General features: G+C 39.7%; 1 protein-coding gene across 1 annotated transcript in view; it reads left to right on the top strand.

Moving 5' to 3' along the window:
• The first annotated feature begins 602 nt into the window (after window positions 1–602).
• The window catches only part of CFAP54 (cilia and flagella associated protein 54), a 294,742-nt gene continuing 270,482 nt past the window's right edge, over window positions 603–24,862 (top strand). Inside the window, exons 1-5 of the mRNA XM_034987789.1 lie at window positions 603–931; window positions 9,327–9,432; window positions 11,986–12,129; window positions 17,130–17,301; window positions 21,707–21,765. Of these exons, the coding sequence (XP_034843680.1) occupies window positions 603–931; window positions 9,327–9,432; window positions 11,986–12,129; window positions 17,130–17,301; window positions 21,707–21,765 (810 nt within the window). The remainder of the gene's footprint in view (window positions 932–9,326; window positions 9,433–11,985; window positions 12,130–17,129; window positions 17,302–21,706; window positions 21,766–24,862) is intronic.

The following is a 24,862-nucleotide window of genomic DNA, read 5'->3' as shown; positions in this document are numbered from 1 at the left end:
ATTAATGACCATTATCACCATTAAGTGGTCGAAATGGAAAACGAGTATAGTCTGATTTGTAATCGTAAGTTTTTGGCTCTACTATTCGCTGGCTCTCTGTCCAAAACCTTCTCTCTATTCTTCTGTCATACGGCAGTGCCAGTGAAGATTCAGGGCAAAAAAAAAAAAGACAAAAAAATGTGCTTAAAGAACTTGCTGATTTTGCCTAAAGATTTTCCATCCCAAGTATTAAAAGTGTCCTTTGGTTTCTCCTTGCTGTATATGAGAAAATATAATGAGAAAATTTCTCATATAAAAATATGAGAAAATATAAATGAAGATTAAAGGAGAAATTGTTAAATGAAAAGAGATCATTATTGGTAATAATATTGTATTAATAAATATGTAATGAAAAGAGATGACATGACAATTTCATTAAAATATTAAAAAAAAAAAAAAAAGCCCCCAGGAGCGTCGTTTCTTTCTGGGCCGGGTTCTTTCCTCCTTTGCCCTCCAGGGGCCGCTGTGTTTCCCCGACAGCGCGCTGGACGCCCGGTTGCCGCGAGACCGTCGCCAGGCAACCGCGTGCACACACGCTTGCAGCCGGCCGGGGTCTCGTCAATATGGCGGCGCTAGGCACCTCCTCGACCTCTCCCCTCAACCTGTCTCCCACGTCCCCGTCCCCGCCGGGACCGCCGCCGACCCCGCCCCCGACCTCGAACGCGCTCTCGGAGTCGCCCGTGGAGTCGAAGGAGAGCTCCCCGAGCCCAGTGCCTCGCTCCGCCTGCCTCGAGAACTCATTGCCCCTCGCCGTGTTTTATGGGCCCCTGGACGCTAAAAACCCACTCCTGGCCTCCTGCGAGAGGGAAGTCCGGGAATTGCTAGGCTTTATGAAGAGAAAGAAGGCGTTAGCGATAACGGAGGAGCAGAAGCATGAATTCCACCGGCTTTGGTAAGCAGAGGCAGGGCGCTGGGGAGGGCGCCGGCCGGAGAAGGGCGACTCTTGGGGCCAGAGGAGATGCCCTTAAGGATGCCCACGGTAATGCCAGAGCTGGGTGAGCGTTGCGGACCTGGAGGGAAAAGCAGAGTTTACGAAGTGGAGACTCTTCGCTGTTACAGTCCTTAATTCCTGGTAAATGTCACACTTCGGCTACCTGCTCGGGTCGAAATAAAAATCGACACAGAAGTGTTTCGTAACTCACCATTCCTGCTGAATGTCCCCCAGTCGCTAAGCTACTCCATGCCAATAAATTTTTGACTCGCTCAGGGGCTCCGGGGTTTCACAGCTTTCCATGCTGTGGGTAGGATTTTGTGTATGAGGAAAAAGAAATAACTGAGGTAGCTTAGGTTCTTGAAAAAGTTAGTTCTTGATGCCACGAAGTATGTGGTTCTGTGAACATGTGCGCTTTAATTCCCTTTTATACTTCAGTTCCTTTTTATATTGTTGTTAGGGTCACAATGATTTTTTACTGATTTTGTGCTCGTTTTGCATACATGTTTGCCTTTTTGGGAGTTCTACCCCTAGGTTACGACTGAGCGACAGACTTCCTATTTTTAAGGGTCTTTCCTGATTATGTTACCATCTTTCTTTCCCCGTCAAAATACCTTGCAAACCGAACAATTACAAATGTAGACAAATGTCAAAGAATACCAGAATAGTGAATAATCTCAACTTTTATTTTTCATTCATGTATTTAATGTGAAGAAATAGTTTTAACTTACATTTATTATTCATTAATGCATTTAACTATTTATTGAACATCTACTATATATCAGGTACCATTCTAGGAACTAGGAAAACACCAAATTAACAAAAGATAGAACAATTTGTACCCTCGTGAAGCATATATTTTTTGTTACCACAGACAGCTACTGAACAAGTCAAGAAATCATTTTACAGGGAAAGAAGTGCTAGGGAGAAAATTAGAGCAGAGTGTGGGGATAGAAGACATGGTATGGTGTTGAAATTTAAAATGGGGGTGTCTGGGAGCATGGTCAGATTAAGTCGGGAAAAGTGGCCTTTGAGAAAGATGAGAAAGAGATATAATAGCAAGTGATGAAGATTTCTGTAGGAAGAGTTGGCCACAAGGGAGAATGGGATGGGGTTGAGATTGTGGGAAGAACAGGTTTCTGGTAGGAGAGAGGCAGATCAAGAGTTTAGTTTTCTTTTTGTAAAATATATATTTTTTTATTTTTAAGTAATCTCTACACCCAGTGTGGGGATCTAACCCACATCCCCAAGATCAAGAGTCACATGCTCCACCGACTGAACCAGCCAGGCATCCCAAGAATTTAGTTTTAGATATATGAAGACTGAAATGTAATTCAACATCCAAGCAGAGCTATTGCATCCGTAGTTGGTCATTTGAGTCTGGAGGTCAAAAGAGATATGCATTTGGGATTCGTTAGTATATTATTGATATTTATTTATTTATTTATTTATTTATTTATTTATTTATTTAATTTATTTGACAGAGAAAGACACAGCAAGAGAGGGAACACAAGCAAGGGGAGTAGGAGAGGGAGAAGCAGGCTTCCCGCGGAGCAGGGAGCCCGATGCGGGGCTCGATCCCAGGACCCTGGGATCATGACCTGAGCTGAAGGCAGACGCTTAACGACTGAGCCACCCAAGTGCCCCCATATTATTGATATTTAAATCATAACACTTGACTTAATAGCTAAGGGAGTAAGTGTAGATGGAGCAACATTGACAAGTAGAGGAGATAAGAAAGTGGCAGAGACTAAGAAGGAGTGGCCAGGGTGGTAGGATGAAAACCAGTAAGTGTGTGGTGTGCTGGAAGTCAGGTAGAGAAACCGTTTCAAAGTAGGAAGGAATGGTCTATTCACAGTGGCAAATCCTGCTAATGGGCCAAGTAAGATGAGAACCGAGAATTGACCAAGGAAAGTGCATTACTAAGCTATGTATATTTATATTTAAAACATTTCTGCACTTATGCCTTAGATAGCACTTTATCTTCCCATTTCCACGACCAGCGCTGTAGTTCAAACCACCAGATTGTGCTTTCCCCACAGCCGCTGGAGTCTCAAATCTATCCTTCACTTTAGCAGTAAGGGTAACCTTTATAAATCAACCACCCACTCTCCTATCTCAAGACTCTCTATCGCTTCCTATTGCTGTTAGAATAAATTTAAGACTCCTTCTGTGCTCCAGGGTCTGAGCATCTGGCCCTGCCTGCCTCTTCCAACTCAGCCGATCCCTCATTTCTCTCTCAGGACTTTCCAGGGAGACAGATCCTATTTTTTTCATCCCAGGGCCTTTATATTTGCTTCCGCCTTTGTCTGAAATGTTGTATCTTCAGCTTTTCAAATAGCTGGCTCCTTCTTTTCTTTCAGGTCTTAGCTCAGTTCTTACCTCTGTAGAGTGTGGCCTTTCCTATTTAATGCAGGTTCAGCCACCCATTTATATTTTTTATTTATTTGTTTTCTTGTGTATTATCTGTTTCCCCCATTAGAATGGAAGTCCCTGCTGACTTTGGATAACATGTCTCTTTTTCATTTTTCTATCTCTAGCAACTAGCCTGGTGGTTGGGATAGAGCGAACTTTCTTCCTTCCTTTCTTTCTTTTTTTGAAGATTCTTATTTCTTTATTTGAGAGAGAGCATGAGTGGGGGGAGGGGAGGAGGCAGAGAGAGAGAGGGAGAAGCAGACTCCCCGCTGAGCAGACAGCCTGATGTGGGGCTCGATCCCGGGATCCTGAGATCATGACCTGAGCCGAAGGCAGCCGCTTAACTGACTGACCCATCCAGGTGCCCCTAGAGCAAACTTTCATTGAGTATTTGGTATTGAAAGAATTCAAGGATTATTATCCTTGTATTTTCAATAATAGTTAATGTTATATATGGGAAAGTAGACCTGGGCCAGTTCGTAAGTAGAGTATCTGTTTCATCTTTAAAGAGACTATAAGAGAATCACAAACCTTAACGATTGACATGGACCTTAGCAATCTAAACTCTCACACATTTTAGGTATTTATTTATTTACACAACAACTTTTATTGAATGTGTACTCTGTGCCCAGCATTGCACTAACCACATAGGTTATATAGTGGTGAACAAAATAGATAGGGAATCTGTGCTCATGGAGTTTATAGTCTAGAGAGGCAGAGAGAGAGATAAGCTTTCAGTGAGTCATTAAGTCAATATACAAACAACAGGTGCTATGAAGGAAGAAGCTACTGAGCACTTACATGTGCCAGGCATTGTACTAGGGGTTGGGGATCCACCAGTGAATCAGATAAAGAGCCCTGCCTTCCTGGTGCTTATATTCTAGAGGAGGAGGTAGGCAATGAACATATGAAATAAATTCACTTTATGGTAACCTAGAAAGTGACAAATGCTAGGGAGAAAACTAAAGAGAGGAAGGGTTATGGAGTGGGAGAGAGGAGATTGCAATTTTCTTTTCTTTTTTTTTTTAAAGATTTTATTTATTTTTTTGACAGAGAGAGACATAGCGAGAGCAGGAACACAAGCAGGGGGAATGGGAGAGGGAGAAGCAGGCTTCCCGCAGAGCAGGGAGCCCGATGTGGGACTCAATCCCAGGACCCTGGGATCACGACCTGAGTCGAAGGCAGACGCTCAATGACTGAGCCACCCAGGTGCCCAAGATTGCAATTTTCAGTAATGTGGTCACAATAGGTGACACTTGAGCAGCAGCTTAAAGAGCACATAGCACGGACCTACTTTCAAGCTAATGGTGAGGGAGGTGACATTAAGCTGAGATTAGAAGGATAACAGGCAAGGAGAGAGGATAAACAGAGGGAACAAGCATGTGGGAAGATCTTGGCAGGAAAGAGCCAGAGACTTGGGAGGAATGTACAGAAGCCCATTAAGCATAGCTTAGTGAGTGTGGGTGCAGTGGTGTGAGGTGAGGTTAGAGACATAGGTAGGGCTATGGAAGGTTTTAGAGGCCTTTTACACAGTTTGCCTTTATTCCAAATGCAGTGGGAAAGCATTGGGTAGTTTTGGGCAAGGGATTAACCTTATTTAATATTATATATACATATTTATATAATCTTGTCCAAGTGGAGTAAGAATGACAATGTGGTGGCCAGTTAAGAATACAGGAGGTAGGATTTGCTTTTATAATGTATTTGAGAGATGGTTATTTTTTAAAATAAAAAATTTTTTTGTAACTATAGGAATTTACGTAAGCATAAACATTCACAGGATCTAAAATATAGAGTTTGATCATATTGGCAATGTTATTAAATTCGGAATATGATAGATTTTTTTAAAGGTATGCTTTTGTTATAACCACATGAGATTTAGATATCATTTACAATTTTCTATTTTAGAGAATTCTAACTATCCAGCAGCAGCTATAATAAGTCAGCAATCCAAAGGGTATTAACGTTTTCTTAAATGATGCACATTATGTAGTGTATGTTATATTTTCCTTGTTTAATCATTATGTAAGTCATTCCCAGTGAGCAGTCTTAACTTGAACTTAAAGTTCACTTAAAAAAAAAATGATCTCATTATATAACCTTGATTGATTTAACAAAGCTGGTATTTTTCTTTTATGAGTAATAAACATAGTCATCATTATCTCATCTTTAAGGTTTGAAAGAATTAAGTCTTTTGTTTACATAATTTAAGAATTCTAGCAAGACTTGCTGACTTTTTGAGATTCATTATATTTATTCTAATACTGTGACATTTCATGAAAGCAGCAAATGAGAGTGAAAAGGTTAAGAAAAACAAAAAACAAAAAAGCCTAAACCAAAAAACCTCTTCCTTTTAAAATTTCTATGGCTGTATTTCCCACACAATTTTTTGGGCATGGTTATTTACTACTTGGTACATGTATATATTTTCATATCCTAAAGTATTACTCATCAGTCGAAGAAGGCAAGAATATCCTGTCCCCTATCCCTCCCTTGTAACTAAATATCATTTAGTTATTTGAATGAATTAAACAAAATTATTTGAATGAATCAATCGACATGTTTCTGTTGAGGTTGTTCTGATAATATCCCAACATATACATCATAAGTACTAGAGCCATCTTCAGTCCCTAAGTTTACATTCCTACCTGTATTAGTCAATTTGGGCTATTAGTTACTAATTAGTAATTATAAATTAGTCGGTTTGCTGCCATAACAAAACACCATAGTCTGGGTGGCTTAAACAACAGAAATTTATTTTCTCACAGTTCTGGAGACTAGAAGTCCCAGATCAGGTTCTTGCAGGGTCAGTTTCTGGTGAAAGCACTCTTCCTGGCTTGTAGAGGACCACTTGGTCTTCACATAGCCTTGCCTCTGAGCAAGTACAAAGAAAGAGAGAGAGAAAGAGAGTTCTCTGGTGTTCTTCTTAGGTGGGCATTAATGCCATCAGACCAGGGCCCCACCCTTATGACCTCATTTAACCTTAATTATTTCCTTAGAGTACCCTTTTCCAAATACAGCCACACTGTGGGTTAGGACTTCAACAAAAAAATTTCAAGGGGACACACTCATTCAGTACATAACACTGTCCTCATCTAGAAATTTATGAAATAGGCTTGGACAACTGTTAAGGGAAATTTGGAGTTTTCCTAGAGGCATTTATAATTTCTGAGAGAGAGGGAAGGAGTAAATGTTAACTAAATGAATGAACAAAATAAGCAGTGATCTGCTACCCTTTGAAACTAATTAGAAACCATGTTGAGAATACTGTATGTTTTATTTTTGTTTACTTGGTGGAAAGAAACAGAACCCTAATGGACTGACTGGATAGTGAAATCCCTGAACTCTTTATGGAAAAAAATAAAACAAGAACAAGAAATTTTTTTTCCTAGTCATTTATGTATTCATTCATTCTTTTAACAAATAATTATTGAGAACATGTATATACTAGATAGTCACTACTCTTGAGGCTGGGCAATGAATAACATAGTCCAAGTCCTTGCCCTCAGATAGTTTACATTCCAGAGGACAGGAAGGCCCAGTAATATACTAGTTAAGATCATGGATGCACTGAGCCTCCATGTCATCAACTATACAACTGGAAATTGATACTACCTATCTCAGGGTTGTTGTGGAAATGAAATGAAAACAAAAATGCATGTGGCGTAAGACCCAGAATAGCCAACGCAATATTGGAGGAGAACAAATTTGGAAGACTGACTTCAAGACTTCCTCTAAAGCTACAGTAATCAAGACAGTGTGGTATCAGTGAAAGAATGAACAAATACATCAATGGGACCGAACAGAGAGCCCAGAAATAGACCCTCGATGTAATCAACTCATCTTTGACGGAGGAGGAAAGGCAATACAATGGAGCAAAGATAGTCTTCTTAACAAATGGTGCTGGGACAACTGGACATCCACATGCAAAACGGCACAGACCTTACATCCTTCACAAAAATTAACTCAAAATGGATCGCAAACCTAAATGTAAAATTCTATGGAACTCTTAAAAGATAACATAGGAGAAATCTAGATGACTTTGGGTTTGATAATGACTTTTCCAATATGACACCAAAGCCACAGTCCAGGAGAAAAGAAATGATAAGCAGGACTTCATTAAAATTAAAAGTCTCTGCTTTGTGAAAGACACCATCAAGAAAATGAAAAGACAAGCCATAAACTGGGAGAAAATATTTGCCAAAGACATATCTGATAAAGGACCGTTACCCAAAATATACAAAGAACTCTTTCAACAGTAAGAAAACAAACAACCTGATTTAAAAAAATGGGTCAAAGACTTTAACAGACACCTCATTAAAGAAGATAATACAAGTGGCAAATAAACATGAAAAGATGCTCCCCAACATATATCATTAAGAAGATGAAAATTAAAACAATGAGATACCATTATACACCTATTGGAATGGCCCAAATCCAGGGCACTGACATCACCAAATGAAGGGAGGATGTGGAGCAACAGGGAGTCCTCATTCATTGCTGGTGGGATGCAAACTGGTACAACCACTTTGGAAGACAGTTTGGTGGTTTCTTACAAAACTAAGCATACTCTTTTTTTTTTTTTTAAGAGTTTTATTTTTTTTTTTAAAGATTTTATTTATTTGTCAGAGAGAGAGAGAGCACAGGCAGGGCGAGCAACAGGCAGAGGGAGAGGCAGGCTCCCTGCTGAGTAGGGAGCCCCAATGTGGGCCTCAATCCCAGGACCCCGGGATCATGACCTGAGCTGAAGGCAGATGCTTAATCAACTGAGCCACCCAGGCGTCCCAACTAAGCATAATCTTAACATACAATCCAGTAATCATACTTTTTGGTATTTACCCAAAGGAGTTGAAAACTTATGCCTATACAAAAATCTGCACATGGATGTTGATAGCGGCTTTACTCCAGTTGCCACAACTTGAAAGCAAACAAGATACCCTTCAGTAAGTGAAGGGATAAATAAAATGTGGTATATGTAGGCAAGGGATTATTATTAAGCATTAAAAGGAAAGGAGCTATCAAGCCATGAAAAAACACGGAGAAATGTTAAATGCGTATTACTAAGTGAAAGAAGCCAGTCTGAAAAGGCTACATGCTGTATGTTCCAACTACATGGCATTTTGAAAAAGGCAAAAACTATGGGGATAATAAAAAGATCAGTGGTTGCCTGGGGTTAAGGGAGAGAGGGATACGTAGGCAGAGCACAGAAGATTTTTAGGGCAGTGAAACTACTTTGTGTCATATAGCATAATGATGGGTTCCCATCATTATACATTTTTCCAGACCCATAGGATGTATAACATTAAGAGTAAACCCTAAAATAAACTGTAGATACTGGGTGATAATGATGTGTCAATGTAGGTTCATGAGTTGTAACAAATATACCACTCTGGTGGGGGATGTTGATAAGGGGGTGGGGTAAAGGCTGTGCATTTGTGTGGGGCATGCAGTATATGGGGAATCTCCATACCTTTTGCTCAATTTTTTTGTGAACTTAAAACTACTCTAAAAAGTAAAATCTGTTTTAAAAAATGAATATAAGGAAATTTGATCAGGGGCGCCTGGGTGGCTCAGTCGTTAAGCATCTGCCTTCGGCTTAGGTCATGATCCTCCGGTCCTGGGATGGAGCAGGGTTCCCTGCTCAGGGCAGGGAGTCTGCTTTTCCCTCTCCCTCTGCCCCTCCTCCTGCTTGTGCTCTCTTGCTCACTCTCTCTCTCAAATGAATAAGTAAAATCTTTAAAAAAAAAAAAAAAAAAAAGAGCTTCGATCAGTGTTTGGCATAAAGGAAGCAATAATTTTAACAGTATTTAGTAGTAATTAGACGTTTACAGTAAGGCACATTGGAAAGACAGCACAAAATAAGTTTTTAAGGATTGTTTGCTAATTAATTGAGGTTTCTTGCTGACTTTGAAGATATAATTTTATTTTATGACTTTTACAGCGCCACCTCTTTGTTTAATATCTGGACCAAATATGCCCCCCGGCTGCCAGCTGCCTATTACAATGAAAAGCTTCTGAAGGTTGGCGATAGCCTTTGTGAAATGAAAGTAAGTGCCTCTGGAATAAAAAGGGCCTACATGAAGCTGACTTGGCTAATTATTATTTGGTTTGATACCATTCCTATTTTACATGATTTGATTTTTTTCGTAGAAAAATATGAATGAATGCTACAAATGTTAATGAGGCACCATAACCAAAAAAGTGTTTGTTTTTTAATTTTGTAGTTCAGATTCTCCAGAGGTGAGAGATTCCTGAACGGAAAGACAACCGGCTGGGGTTGGGCAGGCTCACAGCCCCTAGTTAACAGAGGGTGTGGTAGGTGCCCAACAGGAAATGCTGAGTCATCATGTTCCTACCTCATACAAAGGAGCCCAGACACCACTTCCTGTTGTTTTTCACATGGCTGACCTTGCCCAGTGACAACTTTCATGGGTTCTTGGCCTTGCTGCTATGTTGTCTGGTTCCCAGTGCCCTGTTTTAATGACTTTCAACTCCTTAATGTTTTGCCATATGTAATGATAGCAGTCATTCCTTACGTGCCCTGTTTCTTGCTTAGTATTGTAGTCCAAACTGAGCTTGTGCCAGATTTCTAGTTCCTGTCAGTGCCCAGGTCTTGGATTGCTGTGGACTTGGTTCAGTAAGACCACACCATAGCTGGGTTTTCGGTTAACAGTCATATAAGTTTTTCCCTTAAGCTCTGGCATAGGCCCAAATTATTCTGAGTTAAATATGAATGTTTGACACATCTAGAATCCTTGGACTGAAAGTTTTTTTTATCCAAACGGTTTTTAGGCCATTTTCAATGTTTTCTTGATTTTCAGTTTTTCAGCTTCATTTTCCTCCTCCATTTCTATTTTCTGGACTTGAATTTATTTTTCTTTTCTTTTTTGGGGGGGGTGGTTTGAGGGGGAAATTTACCAAATGGAGGATGAGATGTGGAGGAAATTTCAAATGAGGACGATCTATTGTCTGCTGCCAAAATTAGAGCATCAGCTTAGCTTCATGTAATTGGACCATAGTTCTTAGAAACTTAAAAATAAAGAAAAACTATAGAAAAAAAGTTTCTCTATAGGAAAACTACAGAAAACAAACAAAAAAACTGATGGACAAGATCCAACTTGTGACCTGTATTCATGTGAAGTGGGATAACTGTTTTGACAAGCAAGAGTGTCCCATCTGTTTTTATGCTTCTCCTCAATATAAGAGGCTGGTGATACACAGCACAGTTTGGTGTTGTTTGTGGAGTATTCAGGTGGGTGGAGCAGATACTGGTGGAGGGAGGAGGGAAGACCATGTTAGAAGTTGATAAAGCAAGTTCAAGCTGGGTAGTGGCTAAGGATTTAGAATATTTCAGATAGAAAGGCCCAGATAGGATATTTTAAAATTTACTTAAAGGAACAAAGAAAACATTTTTAATCTACTTTTCATTGATGAGAAAGTGGGCTGATAAAGGTATTTAGACTCCTGAAAATTTACTTGAGTTGTTCCTTTGGTTCTAGAATCTCTTTAGTTTTATTTAATTCCAGCAAAGATCATTTTGTTGGAATAGTCTTGTTTTGAACCTAGATTTGAATTTATCATATGAACCAAGTTAGAAGGGAAAAGATTCAGAATCAATTAGTGAAAAGTAACAAACAAGTCAGTAGAAATAGAAACAAAAGTTTGACTGTGGATGACTTCCAAGGGCCTAGGTAACCCTATAGGCAGGTGAACCTATAATAGTTGCTTTCCCTGGAGACAGTTGTAGGGGAGGAAACTGACGAAGGGGTGCAGTTGACTCATATCCACAGCCCTGCTCACCTCCCCTGCCCTGAAACTCCAGGTCAGCTGGGCCCTGTGCACTGCAGAAATGAGCCCTGATTTTGTAATGGAAACATAAGCATGAATTAGGACTAACAGGAATCCTAACTAACAGTAGCTCAGGCTTTTTTTTATTTGTCCTGATGCAGCTTCAGAGACTGTTGGCAGATGAGAGAGAGAGAGAGAGAGAGAGAGCGCATGCCTTTCCTCTCCTCTCCCTTCCTGCCTTCTTTCTTCTTTCTCTCTCTCCCTCCTTCCTCCTTTTCTCCCTCCTTTTCTCTTCTCCCTCCCTGCCTCCCACCCTTCCTCCCTCCCCTACCCCGCCTTTCTTTCTTTTTTAGAACTTAGGAGGCATCAGAGAAGCAAGGCTAGTTATGCAACTCATCTGCCTCTCTGAGTAGGTGGATTACCATGACATGGTGATGATGAATTTTTTGGATTTTGAGTATATATAGGTATTACCACACACACCCTGGTGAATATTCTCATTATTATGTCATCATTATTCACACCCTGGTGAATATTCTCATCTTTGAGATCGTGTTGGTCTCATCTCGGCTTATTGGGAGGAGAATTAATGCAATAATGCGCACGAAGAACCCAGGGCGGTGTCTGTCACACAATATGTGTTCAGAAATGCTAGTGGTAATGGTAGTAATAATGTAATGGTGGTAGTAAAAGAGTGTTATAGTAATAATCAACATTGATACTATTAAGAATAATTTGATTATTACTGGATTTTAATAATGGTAAGCAAAATGATACTTTGAAACTTTCATCAAGTCCTTTTTTTATTTCAGGAATATAAATTGGCGCTTTTACAGTGCTATGGAAGGTATCTTCAGCAGTTCACTATCAACTTTGATGAGAACAAAGCAGACGTGAATCAGTTCAAAATGGCCTTTTTCCCAAAAGGCTTTGGAGACAAAACTGCAGCACATACAGTAAGATGAAAGCAGTAGCTATTTTAGCCACAATTTATGATTAGCCATGTAATGTATTCTTTAGTTGACAGCTTCTAAATGTCTTTCATTTGCTTAGCATGGCATTTGCTTGTGTGCTGTAAGTTGCTTAATAAATGTTTTCCGTGATGGATAAGAAAGTGCACTTATTAAACTTTGTAAAGATGTTTTGGAGATTGTGTCATAATAATCACTCATTCTTCCAGCAGATGGTTATTATTAATATAATAACTAATATTTGTAGAGTGCTTTTAGTTTACAAAGTGCTTTGGAAAACATATTTGATCCTCAATAACCTTATGAATTAGAAACTATTATTACCCTTATTTCACAAAAGAGAGAAAGAAAGCTAACAGCACAGTTAGTTAACTAGTGTCTCAGGAGATCAAACATAGATCTTTTAATACAAAAAAATGTGATGCTTTATTTCTAATATACCAGTATTATTTTTATGTTAATTGCTACCATTGATTCACTGGACGAGGGGTTACCAGGTGCTATACTCTTCCGTATGCATTATATGAATTGTCTTCTTGTAGCTTGATTACAGTCCTAGAAGGTGGGTACTGTAATACCTCTTTTACAGATGAGGAAACAGAGACTAAGAAATAAAGCAATGGGGGCACCTGGGTGGCTCAGTCATTAAGCGTCTGCCTTCGGCTCAGGTCATGGTCCCAGGGTCCTGGGATCGAGCCCCACATCGGGCTCCCTGCTCCGCGGGAAGCCTGCTTCTCCCTCTCCCACTCCCCCTGCTTTTGTTCCTGCTTTCGCTGTGTCTCTCTCTGTCAAATAAATAAATAAAATCTAAAAAAAAAAAAAAAAGATAAAAAGAAATAAAGCAATGGGCAGAGTTGGTGTTTGAGCCCGAATCAGTCTGATTCCAAAGCTATGTTATTCCAAACTTGGCGATTATTCAAGGCTTTGGAAACAACATATAGTTTACTAGCAGCAAATCACAAGACATGTTTGGGGCATATTAAGCAGTTCAATTTGGGTGTACCATAAGTACTGAATAAGAATACCAGGCAATATAAATTGGCATCCCACTGGGAAGAGTACTGAATGAAAAGCTTAGGAGTTTAGACTTTTAAGTCCCCTCCTGTGCCACCCTGGTCCACGGCCCTATCTTTTTTTCTTGTACTGTTGTGTGATTCTGCTTCCACCCAGCCTCTCTGGCTTAGTACCAGTGCACTGGTGAGCTCCTTCTAGAACGCTCGTATCCTAGATATCTGTGTGGATCATCCATCCCTTCCTTCAGGTCTCTTACACTTCATGCTTTATTTTTCTTTATATTACTTATTATCATCAGATACATATTTATTTGCTTATGTTTTTATTGCCTGTCTCCCCTTCTAGAATATGAGCTTCATGAGGACAGGCACTGCTCTAATCTCTAACATCTAGTGCCTAGAACAGTGAATCAGTTCAAAACTGCCTTTTTCCCGGGCGCCTGGGTGGCTCAGTTGGTTAAGCGACTGCCTTCAGCTCGGGTCATGATCCTGGAGTCCTGGGATCGAGTCCCACATCAGGCTCCCTGCTCAGCAGGGAGTCTGCTTCTCCCTCTGACCCTCCTCCCTCTCATGCTCTCTCTCTATCATTCTCTCTCTCTCTCTCAATAAATAAATAAAAATCTTAAAAACAAAACAAAACAAAAAACAAAAAACTGCCTTTTTCCCAAAGGCTTTGGAGACAAAACTGCAGCACATACAGTAAGATGAAAGCAGTAGCTATTTTAGCTACAGTTTATGATTAGCCATGCAATGTATTCTTTAGTTGACAGCTTCTAAATGTCTTTCATTTGCTTAGCATGGCATTTGCTTGTGTGCTGTAAGTTGCTTAATACATGTTTTCCGTGATGGATAAGAAAGTGCACTTATTAAACTTTGTAAAGATGTTTTGGAGATTGTGTCACAATAATCATGTAATAGATATAATAGTGTGTAATAGGTGCTCAATAAAGCTTTACTAAGGGAATGAATAAATTAAGTGATATAGTCAGAATTATTAATCTAGAAGCACTACACTGAATAGATTAGAAGGACAAAGACTAGAGGCAGATGGTAAAGCAGTGAAGCCAATGTAAGGGTATGCCAGCAGGACTGTTGTGAAGGGCATGAAAAACTATGAAGAATTTGGTTTTTTACACGCTAAGTTTGAGGTTCTGGCACAATGTGTTTCTCAATAAATATGTATAAAGTAAGTGACTAAGAGAATGAATGGATTGAAAATGTAGTCCAGTAGGAACTGGACAATGAAGACCTCATAGGTCTTGAGAAGTTTTGTTAGAGAAACAGCTTCTGGAGTTAAATGCATAAAAATCAGATGAAGCAGTAATGTAGAATTTACTGTCAAAATATTTGTGTGCAAAGATACTCAGTTATTTCATGATCCCCCTTGTATGGACTGTAGGAGGCATTGTGGCCGAGCTGGTAAGGATCTGGTCTCTAGAGCCAGCCTGCCTGGGTGCAAAGAGCTGCTGTGCCACTTCCTAAAGTTGGGACACCAGAGAAGTCATGTAATTTCTTTGTGTCTTAGTTTCCTCATCTGTAAAACCGAAAGAATTATAAGACTTACCTCAAAGGATTGTTTTAGGATTGCTGAGATAATAAAAGACTTAGAATAGGGCCAGACACTAAAAAAATACGATGCTAGGAATAGTATACATGGATCCCAGTGGGAAATCCCATGTAGTCGAAGAAGGCCCATTTGTGCTATTGTGTGTGCACTCCCACAGCTTTAGCAGTAGTGATGATTCTCTAGCCAAAATCTCTCTTCTGAGATTTATGTCACGACCATCTCACACTCCACATATCCTAAACTGAACTCATTCCCTTTCCTCCATAATTGGCACCAACTACTCACCCAACTACTCTAGACCGCTTTCTCTCTCTTACCTCCCACATCTAAATCCCATGGACTTGCGGGGCGCCTGGGTCACTCAGTTAGTCAAGTGTCTGCCTTCTGCTCAGGTCATGATCCCAGGGTCCTGGGATCAAGCCCCACATCGGGCTCCCTGCTCAGCAGGGAGTCTGATTCTCCCTCTGCCCCTTCCCCGACTCATGCTCTCTCTCTCTCTCACTCACTTTCTCTCTCTCAAATCAATAAAATATTAAAAAAAATTATAAAACCCATTGAATCAGACAAAACTTAAATTTTTCCTTTTGCGGTGTGCCTGCGTGGCAAAGTTGGTTGGGCATCTGACTCTTGGTTTCTGCTGGGGTTATGGTCGCCAGTCCTGGGATTGAGCTCCACATCAGGCTCTGCACTCAGTGTGGGGTCTGCTTAGGATTCTTCCTCTCCCTCTGCCCCTCCCCCACCCCATTTTTTTTTTGTTTTTTTAAAGATTTTATTTAAGAGAGAGAGAAGGAGAGATAGTGAGAGAGTACAAGCCAGGAGGAGAGGGAAAAGCAGGCTCCCTGCTGAGCAAGGAGCCTGATGCGGGGCTTGATCCCAGGGCCCTGGGATCATGACCTGAGCCGAAGGCATTTGCGTAACGACTGAGCCACCCAGGTGCCCGTTGAGCATGCACACATGTGCTCATGCTCTCTCAAATAAAATCTTAAAAAAAAAAACTTTTCTTCCTCTTCATCCCTGATTCCATCACCCATTTCAGGACCCTGGTATCTCTGGACTACCTCAAAGGCCTTTGATCTCTCCTAGTTTCCCTGCTTGTAGCTTTGTGCCCATCCTCTGCTTTTCATTTTCCACACTTCTGTCAGAATTAACTTCTAAACTTCTGAATTATAAATCAAATCATTTTATTCCACTGCCCTTTGACTTTCTCCTTTGGCTAAAGTCCATATTTCTTGGAATGATATGGAATGCACTCCATGTTCTGACCATGTACCACCTTAATAGCCTAATCTCTCTCTCTCTTTTTAAAGATTTTATTTTTAAGTAATCTCTACACCTACTTGGGGCTCAGACTCGATGACCCTGAGATCAGGAGTGGCATGCTCCACCAACTGAGCCAGCTGGGAGCCCCAAAGCTGATTTTTTGTAGTAATCTCTACACCTAACATGGGGCTGGAACTCATGACTCCAAGATCAATAGTTGAATGGTCTTCCAACTGAGCCAGCCAGGCACCCCTAATCTCTTTATTTTAAGCCTTTTTACCCAAACTTATAAAGGACTTTCAATTCAGTGACCACAGCAGCCACTTTAAGCATTCCTAACATTGCCTGTGCCTGGAATGCTTTTCCTTCTGCCCAAGAGCAGGGGCCACATCTTCTTCATCCTTGAGTCCCTATTGCTTAGCAGAGTGTGACAAATAGAGGTGCACAACAAACATTTACTGAATGAATTATGTAAATGGTAATAATTGCATCCAGATTAAGAAGTTAAAATACTACGAGGAGGGTTTACAAAATGTGATTCAATTCTATATTGTTGGAAATAGAATTTGTACCTTTTTTGGCTTTTGAAATTTTTATGACTAAGGACAAGTAAGCCTAACTAAATGGATGCTTTGAAGAAACCTCTTTTACCACATTTCTTTCCGTATGTCTTAGTCCTTGAGGGCTGTTATAACAAAAATCCATAGACTGGATGGTCTAAATAACACTTATTTCTCTCAGTTCCGGAGGCTGGGAACCACAAAGTTAAGGTGCTAGAAGGTTTGGTGTCTGGGGAGGGCCCACTTCCTGCTTCGTAGATGGCTCTCCTCTCTCTGTGTCCTCACATGGTAGAAGGCAGTAGGGAGCTCTTTGGGGTTCTCTTTTATGAGGGCACTAATCTCGTTCATGAAAGCTCCACCTTCATGACAGTCTCTTCCTAAAGACCTCACATCCAAATACTGTCACACTAGGGATTAGGTTTCAATATATACAATTGGTGGGGGACACAAACATTCAGTCTATAGCAGTATATAAGCTATTTAAACAGAATCATTTCTATTTTATTTTTTCACATTTTAAGAAATGCTTTTCTAGGTTGCATGAACCTTATTTATATTCTTATTTATATTTTCCCTATGTTTCAGTTTCATGCTTTAAGTGGCAGAAATATTTGCAACTATGAGCTGGTCTGTGACAATGATGTGAACCTGAAGAATAAAGACTCTGTGAGCCAGTGTCTGCATATTTTGTCCTCCTTAAGACTTATCATGCAGCTGGCTTTGCCACAGGAACACCTTTGCTGGATTATCTTTAATGGTACGTGCCAATGTCTTCTATTTCTCATCATGACTTTCAGGAGGTTATTTAAATGCCAAGTTTGATAGTAATTTGATTGACTATCTTGGCTAAATGGGTGATGGGTATTAAGGAAGGCACTTGTGTTGAGCATTGGGTGTTACATGTAAGTGATGAATCACTAAATTCTACTCCTGAAACTAATATTACACTGTATGTTAACTAACTAGAATGTAAATAAAAATTAAAAAAAACCCAAAAAACCAAATTACATATCCAAATTCTAAAAAATGTCTTCAAATATAAATAAATAATTTCTTTTAAAAAAAACCCATTCATTTCATAATAGGATGATTATGGGGATTTTGTTTTTGTCTTTTTTATATTTTTGTTTGTCCTCATAAGCAGGAAAAGCATGCCTTTGGGCTTCCTGCTCAAGGGAGGGTCAGAGCCTGTGGGGATAGTCAGTTTCAGGTATGAAGAAATAGGGGCCATGGTTAATAAACAAATATAGGTGGAAAAGGATCAAAGGACTGCTGCAGGTTAGATTGGTTCTAAGCATCATCCATTTATTGGTCCTTTCCTCAAATACTTTGTCCAGTGACTATTGCTTTTTACCTATCAACCTTCTCCTCCTACTTGCTTTTGAGAGAGGAGCTTTGAGAATGTATGTGTATGTATGTGTGTATGGTGTATTTATATACATATCTACATTGTATAGATACAAATATACATATATGCATTATATTTGTCTTGTGAAATGAATCATATCAAAATACAGCATCAGCTTTTCTCTTTAGGGAGTTACAACTTAAATTCAATTTAAATTCTTTTTAAAGTTATAGTCAGTCACCTACTATATTGATCTCTGGATAATTTCTTAAAAGGAAAATGACAGTGTGTTCTATGTGTGTAAGACCAGGACAAAATAACTTGAAAGAAAACATATTGGATTTTCCCTCATCCATGGCAACTGAAAGTACATTTCCTAGCCTTTTCCCTCCTCCTCCTCCCCAAGTAATTTTTTTTTGACATTTTGATTGAAATTGGACCTTATTACATTTGCTGCCTGAGATGAGGCTGATTTTGGAAGAAATTTTCAGTCCAGTGACTATTAAGCTTTTTTGCCTGATCATCCTCAAGAAGATCTGTGATTCCCTGAGTAGCCATTGCCGTCCTTCCCCCTGAGTTGCTCACATATCTTGGCAGGGACCGAGCAGGACCAGAGGTTCTGTGCTCAGGAAGGAGTGGTAGGCCTGAGGGTTGGGGCCTGCAGTTGGGCCTTGCTTGAGAGGTGGAATAATTCCCTGTCTGGGGTCTATTTAAGATCACATGCAAGAAATCCCAATATTCTAAAAACAAAACAAAACACCAATTTCTGTATCTTCTATATACCTTTATTTGGTGTGTGCTTTTTTATACATATGGTCATGCTCTGGATTTTATTCTGTTTCCTAAATATTTTTTTACTCAATACCATGGTTTTAGAACAGAACGAGGTTCCTATATGTAAATCTAGTTCGTTAATTCTGCCTCTTGAATTGTATTCCACCCCTCGAGATGGGCACCTGGCTTGCCCTACCTCTATAATTGCACAAATGATTCTGTGATGAATATTCTTTTTTTTTTTAAAGATTTTATTTATTTATTTGAGAGAGACAGAGAGAGAGAGCACATGAGAGGGGGGAGGGCCAGAGGGAGAAGCAGACTCCCCGCTGAGCAGGGAGCCTGATGCGGGACTTGATCCAGGGACTCCAGGATCGTGACCTGAGCCGAAGGCAGTCGCTTAACCAACTGGCCACCCAGGCGCCCTGTGATGAATATTCTTATGTGTGTCCTTTTATAATCCTGTGTTAGAGTTTTCTGGGATTTTTGTCCAGGAGTAGGATTGCTGGGTTGTGGAAGATGCATATACTTAGTTTTGCTAATTACTGTTCCTGTTTTAATGAAGTCATCTCAAAGTTATCAAGTGCCAGACATTGTTCTAAGTGCTAGGGACACAGGAGTGGACAATAGACAAAAACTCTGTTCTCATGCTTACATAATGCTTCAGGGAGATGATAAAAATTAAATGGTGTGTCAGATAGCGATGAATACTACGGAGAAAAATAAAGCTAAGAAGGGGATAGGGAGAGCCGAGGTTGGGCTGGGGCTGAGCTGCTATTTTAAACAGAATGGTCAGGGAAGGCCTCACTGAGATGACACTTGAGTAAACACCTGACTGAGACATCTGGATATTTCGGGGGAGGGCATTCCGACTGGGGGATTAACAAATGCAAAGACCTTGTAGTTTTTAAAGTTTGGCGTTTGAGTAATGAAAAATAAATTGACCTACTGTCAATTTATCAAAAAGCATTTCACCTTTTCTGTTCGACATTAATACCGATTCTCTTTACTTTTAATTGACTATTAACAAATACACTCTCTTGGTTTCTTAAGATAGTTAATCAGTTTTGGTTCTTTCACAAACTAACTGGGTGTATGACTATTACATAATACCTTACTTCACAACCAACCTGAACCCAACTCATTCAACCCTCATATAGCTGGATTATTTTGGTGGTGGCCATCTTTGATGAAAAGGAGTCACATGACAAGGCAATATACTCGTATTAGGGATTTGGTTAAAAATAAAACAAAACAAACTTCCAGAGATATCCCGAGATTGTAAAGATTCAACCTGTGTTCCATTTCATGTCATTTACTCTCTCTGTCAGGCTTCTGCAGTGGGAATTTGTGGGCCATGCCGAGATCCTGAACCATCAAAGAAGGATTCAGTTATAGTCAGGACATATTAGGTCTGGAAAGGTTAAAATCTCATTTTAAAAATACAGAGGGCCCTTGTCATTCTTGAGGGCAGTCTCCTGAGGTCTTCTGAAATTCCGCACTTCCTGTTACTGACATGTTTAATACAGGCTCCTGGCTTACACCTGAATCACATGTTCTGCGGGGAGGCATGAGTTGGCTGTGGGTATCCTTACTTGGTGACTTTTAAGATAAAGAAACATAGTCAGACAATTTCATTTTTAAAGATTAAGAGCAGAGGTCAACAAAGCCAAGTTGAGATAAGAATGCTGGGCTTGAGCTGTTAGTAGCCAAGTGGTTTCTTCCCCAGTGAATCTTACGTGAAATAACTAATCCCATGTCCTGGGGGCAGTCACACTAAGAAGGCTGAGTCCTTGAATGTTAAGGACCTAGTGCATTCTCCATAAAGTTTATGGTGCTGCAAGTGTTTAAAAGTTTATTCAGTATTTTTTGTCACGGACTTATGTAATTAATGTTTATTATGCTATGCTTACAAGTGTATTTTAGTCAGGTGATGTGTGTTTTGGAGCAGATGCTGTTTTCTCAGAAGCTTTTAAAGTTTAAGTGTGAACATGGATTCGTAATTGTTGAATTTGGATGGTTCTGAATTTTAGATCAGATATTTTATAGAAAATATTTAGACTGCTTGTCATTATAATTACATGCTTTTTAAGGCACATTACCATCTTTGGGGTATGTTTATAGCACGATAATGTCCTTTGTATATAGAGAGATGTCTGGTGATGCTGTTCCCCACCCCTGCCCCAGCTCTGCCAGTTTTCTAGCCTTCTGTTTTCATTTAATTAATGGCCTGACCAAAAAAAAAAAAAATCATACTTGAATGGTCTTAAATAGGAGTTGGAAATGCTGTTTTTCACTAGAGTGCTTATAGGACATACCTTAATAAAGGGGCAAATATAATTATGATACTGCAAATAAATAAAATGGGAACTATTACATGTTTTGATTTTTAAATTATCATGAGCTTCCTTGTTAAGTATTGTGCCATTTTTTTTTTTTTAATATTTTTATTTATTTATTTGACAGAGAGAGAGACACAGCGAGAGAGGGAACACAAGCAGGGGGAGAGGGAGAAGCAGGCTTCCCGCTGAGCAGGGAGCCCGATGCGGGGCTCTATCCCAGGACCCTGAGATCATGACCTGAGCTGAAGGCAGACACTTAACGACTGAGCCACCCAGGCGCCCCGCCATTTTGATTAAATATGTATCCTAATCTTATTTGGGGATAAATCTTTAGTTTTTCAGTCATAAAGAAACCATGGGCACCAATAGCATTTTATATAAATTAATAAAAACCACAGGGTGCATAAATTGTGCTACTTAAATATTTTTTTCAATATATTTCAAAACTTACGCTGCCTTTCAAATGAGGATAAAAGATTCCCATGTCAATGTACTTAAAATATGGTCAAATTAGTTCTTTTAATGATTTGGCTGCAAGTTACAAAAGAAATTGTAATGATTATAACTCTCTAACCATTACCAGACTTTCTCATAACTTCACTTGTTTTAGGAACTATAGATTTAAACTACAGAAATTAGACTATAAAATTTCCATTATTTAACTGTTAAACATGTTAACAGTCTTTTTCTTCATCTAGGTACCATTTACATTTACACCATTTGCAGAAAACTGATGATCATAGGTCAGTCTTCCAAGGTATGAAATTTACTGACAAGATATCTTGCCCTGTATTTCCTGTTTTTCTCAAGACTTTTGTTAGCATTGAGTGCTGAACAAAGAAAATTAGTGAAATTATATAACAAAATTTAATATAGTTTTACTGTTCTTTTACTTTAACATGATTCTCTCTAAAAATAAAAAGACAATAGCATACTAATGAAAAAAAAAAGAATTCCTAAAATTGATAGGTAATCTCCAGTGTCCCTCAGTCTCTCAGATTAGTCATTACTTGTCAACTTGATACTGAACATCCCTCTGGTAGCTATCTCTTTAGGTAGGGTGACCATCCATCCTGGCTTGCCGGGACAGTCCTGGTTAATGTCTGTTGTCCTAGAATAATTATTAATAGTGCTCCCTTTCACTCCTTAAAGTATTCTGGTTTGGATGACAAACTGTGGTGACTTTATTTATGTTTGCTATGGAGTTTGGACTTCATTCTCCTCCACCAGCTTGGACTTGACTTACGGCCCACATGCTAGTTGGGTGAATGTCCACCTAAACATTGTCCCATTTATGAGCTGAGGGCAACGGGTCTTTATTTTATAATAAGATTCATACTTACTAGTACTTACTGCTCAGTTTTAGCTTGAGGAAGTGGCTGACACTTCCCTTCAATGTTGGTAGCACTTTTGTCTGTAGGAGACATATTTATTCCATGTGTCCACGTCCAGTCATTGGAATGTAGGCCAAGAAGGGAGAATACACTTCCGTTGAGAGCAGGCTTGAATTGTTTCTGGTATCTGAAACGTTACTGCTTTATTTATTTATTTATTTATTTATTTTACTGCATGCGAAACCTTATACTGAATATTCTAATACTCAGTGCAGTTACTTTTTTTCTTATTTCCTCAAAATATAGCCAAGTATCTTAAAATTTGACAATGCTTAAAAAATAAAAATGGAAGCAAAGATACTTGCATGCTCAATGCATAACATTAATTATGTGTTCTCTCTCTGTTTAGTTCCTCACATTTAAAAGCTCTATTACTGACAGTGACTCGAGCAAGCTCTGTGCCAGTGTTTTGGATGTAAATTGAAATGAGGGGAGACTGTCTCATGAATAATGTAAATGTGGCCTACACACTATTCCAACAATTCTACATTCAGTTCCAGATGATTTCCTAAAGAGGATTTGCATACTCTTGTTGCACTTGCTGTAGCAACAAACCCTGCTGCACAGAGCCATCGTGGTTTGGTCTGCTACAGCTTTTGTCTGCCGAAGCCTCGAAGGGCAGAGCTCTCTGTGCCCAGATGGAACTGTTAGTGTTTGTACTTAGTAATGCTGAGAGAATTTTACTTTAGTGCGATAGTCATCTTAAAATAATTTTATTTAGATCCTGCATAAGACATCTCCCCTCCCCCTTATTGAACTTGAGCTTTTGTCTGACAAGATAAGGGCTGAAGGAGGATAGTTCTGTGGTCCCAGTCTTGTGGGATAGGAGTAGGGGGAGTGAGGGATGCAAGAATTTGGGGTGGTGGGTGGTTGTACAGTTGGCACTTGAAGATTGGAATGAGATTCTTTCAGTTTGTTCACTATAATACATTTCACGGAAATTAATAATTTTCACCCAGAAATTCCCACGCCCTCAGCTGGCGAGTTGATTCCTGAGCTGAGGCTATAAATGAACTTGATGGGTCCATCTAATGGGGACAAGCCCTTGGAGGTCCAGCCACATCTGAGCACTTCTGAGTGTGAGCAGTTTTAGAATTTGAGTCTGTCGTAGCATACAGCAGAAAGAGAAACAGACATGGGATCCCCAGGCTTTTCCTGGTGTCATCCTAGAGCCATCTAAGCTCCTGTTCCTACAGGATCTAGACAGTATGGCTACCATTTGTTATTACTATTGAATCCCTACTATGTGTTAGGTATTACGTGAAGGGCTTTGCATATATAATGCTCAGTATAGTCTTATGAGGTGTGCATCTATCTCATCATCATCATCATTTGTCAAACGAATGCCTGCCATTTATCAGGTATGCTGCCAAGCACCTTCTTCACATATTATCTCATTTAATCCTCATACCACCACTTTGAGAAAGGTGCTATTACTACCTTCATCTTGAAGATGAGGAGGCTGAGGCTCAGTGTCTCACAGAGAGGTGTAGCGAGGCCAATGCTATACTCTAACTGTACTGCTTCTCAGCAACGTGAGAGTAATGCGTGCCTGTTGACTAAGTCCAGCCCTGTCATGACCCATCCTGTCTTGGCCCACCTACTCGAATGGAGGAGCCCTGTAGGAGGGTTAATAGTTTTCGACATGACCCTATTCCTGAAGATGTCCTGAAGACCAGGACCGACCAGGGACTTTTCCCCAGAGGCGAAACATTTAGACCTTCGTGCTCAGACAGGTCACCCGCCTAACCTTAGGGAGTGGAGGGAGGCCGGATTTCTGAAGCCTCGTTTCCTAAAGACATATGACAACTTCCCTTTCACTTACGGTTTAATCTGTAATTTCTTCTGAGGCATTTAAAACTGTAGTAGGGTACTCAGCAAACATTAGAGAAATACGGTAGAATCTATTCATTAAAAAAAAAAGTTGACTTCTGTTTCATTTTACTATAGAACTGAAATAGTTTAGTAAAATTTTGTGGTTTGAACAATTATTGTCAAATTATTCCACGTACCTTTACGTAAACTTCAAATCCAAACTTTGAAATGCCTCTCAGTGTTGTTTTCAGCCAAGGGTACAAGAGGACATAAATGGTGCTGCAGCGCCATCCTGTGGCTGAGAGGATGAATCGCGTGTGTTTTTCCTGCTCAGCACCTGAGCCATGCTCTTGCTGGGCTCTTATAACTGGGTTTTTCAAAAATTTTTTTCCCTTATAAAGAGAACAGTTCAGTGAAATCCCATCAACTTTTTTTTTTAAATTAATATAAATTCTTCTTCTGAGCTTTTAGGGGCAAGAAAAAAAGGCTACAAATTAAGTTGTTTTTTTTTTTTTTTTTTTTAGAAATGGCTTTTTCATCTTTAAACCTGACGGTTTTTCAGAACCCTAAGTGGAATGATGGGTTTTCAGAACTCTCCCTTTGTCAGGGCTGCCCCATATTGTGGAAGGAACGCTGCTGTACTTG

This window comes from Mirounga leonina, unplaced genomic scaffold (assembly GCF_011800145.1).
Source record: "Mirounga leonina isolate KUSES-001 unplaced genomic scaffold, KU_Mleo_1.0 Mir_418, whole genome shotgun sequence".
Taxonomy (NCBI): Eukaryota; Metazoa; Chordata; class Mammalia; order Carnivora; family Phocidae; genus Mirounga; species Mirounga leonina.
This window is presented reverse-complemented; position numbering and strand designations above follow the sequence as displayed.